The sequence below is a fragment of the Alosa sapidissima genome, chromosome 24 (assembly GCF_018492685.1).
Source record: "Alosa sapidissima isolate fAloSap1 chromosome 24, fAloSap1.pri, whole genome shotgun sequence".
Taxonomy (NCBI): domain Eukaryota; kingdom Metazoa; phylum Chordata; class Actinopteri; order Clupeiformes; family Clupeidae; genus Alosa; species Alosa sapidissima.
The window spans coordinates 12,238,252-12,243,251 of record NC_055980.1 but is presented as its reverse complement, the minus strand read 5'-3'; the positions used below and the strand labels follow the sequence as shown (position 1 = coordinate 12,243,251).

Here is a 5,000-nt window from a genome sequence, read left to right as displayed (position 1 = left end):
GTTAATTGGCTGGAATAGTTTTACATATTTACAGAGCCAGGGGTGGCTCGAGAAATGTGTGGAGAATTTGGCGGAATTTGACAAAAAGTCTAATAATGCATTGCAATGAAGGACTACAGCTTTAACCAGAAGAAATGTTGGGGGGGTGGTGCAATCCCTCCAGCGCAGAGAGACGGGGGTTTTACCTGCAGGATGACCCAGTGTCCGTCGCGAGCAGCGAGGTCTAGAGCCTGCTCAGCCACCACCTCCTGGCCCTGGCCCAGCGACACGTTGTGGAAGTTCCTGTTGTCGAAGGTGTAGCCTAGTTTACGCCCTGCAAAAGAGAGCAGGGCAGAGGGAGGGGTAAAGACTCTATTAGAAAGAGGGAAAATACATGAGAGAGGGAGAGAGAGACACTGACAGAAGGGAAAGTAAGAGAGTGTGTGTTAGAGAGAGAGAGAGGAAAGGATAAAAAGGGAAAGAGGGAGGGAGAGAGAAAGTGAAGGAGACAGAGGGAGGGAATGGCACTTGAAAAATTAAATGTTCAGGAGCTCAATTTTCGGGGTGTGGGGTGGGGTGGGGTGTAGTGGGGCGTGGTGTCCAACCTTTTAGGTTAACTCCTAATTTTCACTGTGACTCCACTAACGGAGAAATTGTATTTAAAGAGCCACTGCAGCTAATTGATCACTGAGCTCTGGCTGTGATCTGATTAGTTGCGCTCTCGGACACGCGGAATCAATCTCCACGCTCTCCCCCAGGAGTCGAGGCCGGCAGAGCAGCCGCCGCCACGCCACGCCACGCCACGCCACGCCACGCCACGTGACACCGTGTTACGTAATGCAGGGTCAGCAAGCCAACACGGCTCTGGGAAAATATCTCTGAAATCTACACTCGGAAACCTGAGCTACCTTTTTCTGTTCAAATGCATAATTCCAGGAAAGGGAAGAGAACATTCACAAGTATGGCAACATAAGATATGACATATGACATATGAATAGTAAGTGAAGACTTTCATTGTTACTAATACTAAAAGGTAAACTATTGCTTAGTCAGACAGTTACACTAGAGAATCTGAGAATACAGCTTTCAAAAATCAATATAATTTTCTATATAACGGTTTACAATTCTAATGAATATTTTACCTCTCTGTTATGTAACTCTATGCATCCTTTTAGGGATTCTCTCTGGTCATTGTGAGTGATCAGTTGTGATCTTTCATCTATATTGACTTACAGTTGAAAGCCTTTGAGACCCAGGCTCATGTATTGTACATAAACCCTTCAGTCCAACACTGCAAATTAATGGATGCAAACTCCAATCTCCCCATACAGTAGCACTAATTAGTGTCTCATAGAAATACAAGAAACACACAGTCTTGGCCTGGCAGCAATGAAAACAAAAATGAACAAACAAACAAACAAACAAAAAAGGCCTTTGCACATGTCTGGTGCCCCCTGGGAGGGAGAGAGCGATTACCATGTTTCTCCACGTCTTTGAGAGGGTCCACGCCAGGAGAGAGGATGAAGAACATAGGAGTGGCCGCCCCAGATTCTTCAAAGGAGACGGCGAAGTCCAAGGCTCGGCCCATCACGTACTTACTGCCCAGCTTCTCCTCCACAAAGTCCCTGAGGGGTGGGAGTGGGTGGAGGGGGAGGAACAGAGAGGAGAAGACACAGCCATCACCTCGCATGCTACGCTAAAGAGCTGAAGAGGCCATCTTGTGTAGGTACAGTAGGTAGCAAATGATCTCTGATCAGACCTCGGCTGTGTAATCATTCATTTTTGGCACCGTCATGCAGAAAAAAAAATAATGAATGATGAAAAATTAACTGGAACAATTTTATGCTAATGAGAAAATAAACAAGCTTGTTGTGCAGATAAAAAAGTGTCACCCAAAGGAATGTGTACACTAAACAAAACAGAGAAAACACAGCTGCATGGTGATGACAGCTGTATGGCAGCATGGCCAGTTATACTCACATAAAATTTAAGGCCTGATGTATGAGCCTTGGTTTGATTTAGAAACTTCGGCAATAATACTATAAAAGAGCAGCTTACTGTATATGCTCTTACTTCTTTATTGGCATGGTTGTGAGTTCATTAGAGTTTTCACATCCGCATGGGCGATCCACATGGGTAAGTGGTCTATGTTAAATTAAAACGGAGTATCTGCACATTTTTAAAGACACAATTGAATAACTTTTAAGATTTAAGAAGGAAAAAAATAATACCATTACATTGAGTGGTGTCAACTTATTGTATGCAACACTCTCACTCAACAGCACTTCAACATGGTCAAATTGTTCGGGAAATAATGCAGTCCAGTGACTGATAGAGAGGCCAGAGCAGATATATTCACTAGTAACTGTGGAAATGGTCACTGTTGTAAGATAGGCAGGTAAAATCCTGGGTAAAACATCCTACAAACAAACTGGAGTCATTCTATTCCAGATGTAATTTAATGTCTGCCCTCCTACAATTCCAGACATTTTAAGGCGTTCAATACCCAAAACTAAATTTGAGACATTTTAAGACTGTTAAGGGATCAGCGGGGACCCTGTAAAAATAAATGTACAGTATAAACTGCAAACAACATAAAGAAATCAGAACAGTCCCCCCAAGTCATAATGTGAAAAAGCATTTGGAAAGGCACCTTAATGCAGACCTACTGTATGTGTTGCCTCAGGGAAAGATAGACACTGTATCAGCACATAGCAACATGTCTCGATCAGTAAAGTCTCTCTACCTCACGGCATAGGTCATCCTGTCCGGCCTGAGAGCCCTCATCATGCAGAGTCTCTGCAGGGCTGTCTTGTTCTTCCACTCCTGTGGGAACTTCTCCTTCTCCGGACATTCGGACTCCACCAGTTTCTTCCAGCGCTTGGCTGAGCCCTCTATGTCCCGGTCCAGGTTCCGGAACTCCTCCATGGCGCACAGAGCCTTGGGCAGAGACGGGGGGGGGGGCGACCAGAAATAAATAAAACTAAAGGCAAGAGTTCATGGAATATGTTAAACCATGCCTCACCTGGAATTAATGTTGAATAATGCATCTGTGGCCTATTCTGCATGCAGCGAGGAGTACTTGACATCCAAGTACAGACTGTAATGTCTGAGTTGGGCTACTGCCGAACAAACAGACGATGTGGGAATGGGAGAGCGCAGGCGGCAAACAACGGCCAAAGGGCTAAAATGTTTTGAGATGAGCCATTATTTTAGGTGTTGTGCGCTTATCAAATATAAGCGCATGAGTCACGCGCCTTTTTGCACTGCTACTGTAACACACCCCATGTGAACTGGAGCGTCTTCATCCTTCTGCCCCTCAGAGTACAGTGTTAAAGATGCTTAGGCAAGCAAAAAAGGAGGGGCTTGCATATTGTGGAGCTATATTTGAACCCTCCTTTTTTGGGTTTTTTCCCCCGGAAGAACTATGTAGTGACACACAGCCATTCCCGGCCGTCTGCTCTGGGCGACCAAGCCATGGAAAAAAAAGTGAAAATTACCAGGGGAGGTAGGTGACTCACATTTGGAGGCTGTCTTGTGGAAAATGTGCAATCCATAATTTATAACTTCACAACTTATTTTCAAAAAACGGGGAAGCGTTGAAAAATGATGAGGGGAAAAAAAGAAATTAGACTTTTAATGACCCACCTTGTGAACAGATCCATATGTGTATTTGCATAAGATTAGGGGGAGAAAATCTCACTTGGGAAGCTTTGTTAAGTCAGAGATAAAAGGAAATTAAAGCTGTTAGTATTTGTAATATTGTGGCTCACTGCCAACGTATCAATAAACCCTGCATAATTCACTAACTTACAGTAAGTTAAAAATATTTACATGCAAATCACATAATGCTTCTTAGAAGCTATTTAGCAGATGAATGCATAGGCATACTTGTTTTAATGGACATTTCTAACTGGCATCATTTATCTCTGCCCCAATCTCATCTTCACACTAATGGCACTCAAACGCGAGAGTGACCAAAAATATAACCAACATTTTGCTGCTTTCTCTTAAGTGGAAAATAGGGTCAGTATTTGTGTCAGTGTGACACAGAATATGTAAAAATCACACTTCAAATCACATAGGCCTACTATCACATGAAAAAGATAACAGGAGAAGTTGAAAAGCAGCAAAGCAGTTTTTTTCATGATGGCATAAATTTGTTTGCATTGCAGATTTCATGGTTGATTACTGCGATATTGAAAAATAACAGCCTCCAATTTAATGCAGTATTGTGAGAATTTGTTGTAATGGACTGTGACAGAATAGATCTCCCTCTGCCACTGTAGGCTCATCAATTTTGTAAGACCTGTGAAAAGTGATAGGGATCCTCTCAAGTTTAGTCTGAGGCACGCCAGCACAAACCTGCAAGCGGAAGCAAAATTTTCGCTCCCATCCATCTTTAAATAAAGTTCTCTGGCCACTTAAGATGTCAGATTGTGCCTGTGTTTTCAAAGCACCGACTCAGACTCTGATAGGTGATAATGAAGGATGAGAAAGAAACTTTGATGAAAAAATTATATTTTATGGCCAAAATGAAAGGATGTGGGAACCATTGGTGAAACGGTTTCATTTTCAGGCTTGAGTCAATTGGATACTGAAAGTGGGAGAATTTGAATTCTAAGTTGAAGTATGCAAGCCTTGACATGTTCCCAAAAGCATAGGTCTACTTAAAAGCATGTAGAAATACCTCAAAAAGATAATGAAAACCAGCATCACAAGCCTTAGCACAAGCATTACAGAACCAACATCATTTCCTGACATTCATGTTTTTCATGAACTTTTGTTAGTCAATCAGAGACTAGAAATTGCCAATACAGGATGTGATTGTGACAGGATTGTGACAGGATTGTGTAAAACAGCAAGAGGCAGTAGAACCTGGAACCTTTATGTATCTCAAACCTCTGGATGGGGCTAGCTAAATTAGCATGTTTACCCTATTGTAAGCTCCAAAAGACTGACCTAACTTGATGCCATATTCTTTTTTGATCTAAAATATTCATGGTCCTGGGCGAGCCCCA

General features: G+C 42.6%; 1 protein-coding gene across 1 annotated transcript in view; it reads right to left on the bottom strand.

Annotated features, from left to right (window-relative positions):
- The window catches only part of dnah9 (dynein, axonemal, heavy chain 9), a 107,695-nt gene that overhangs the window by 22,109 nt on the left and 80,586 nt on the right, over positions 1-5,000 (bottom strand). The window contains exons 60-62 of the mRNA XM_042083479.1: positions 2,726-2,919; positions 1,456-1,604; positions 186-313 (exon numbers count right to left, since the gene is read on the bottom strand). Coding sequence (XP_041939413.1) covers positions 186-313; positions 1,456-1,604; positions 2,726-2,919 — 471 coding nt within the window. The remainder of the gene's footprint in view (positions 1-185; positions 314-1,455; positions 1,605-2,725; positions 2,920-5,000) is intronic.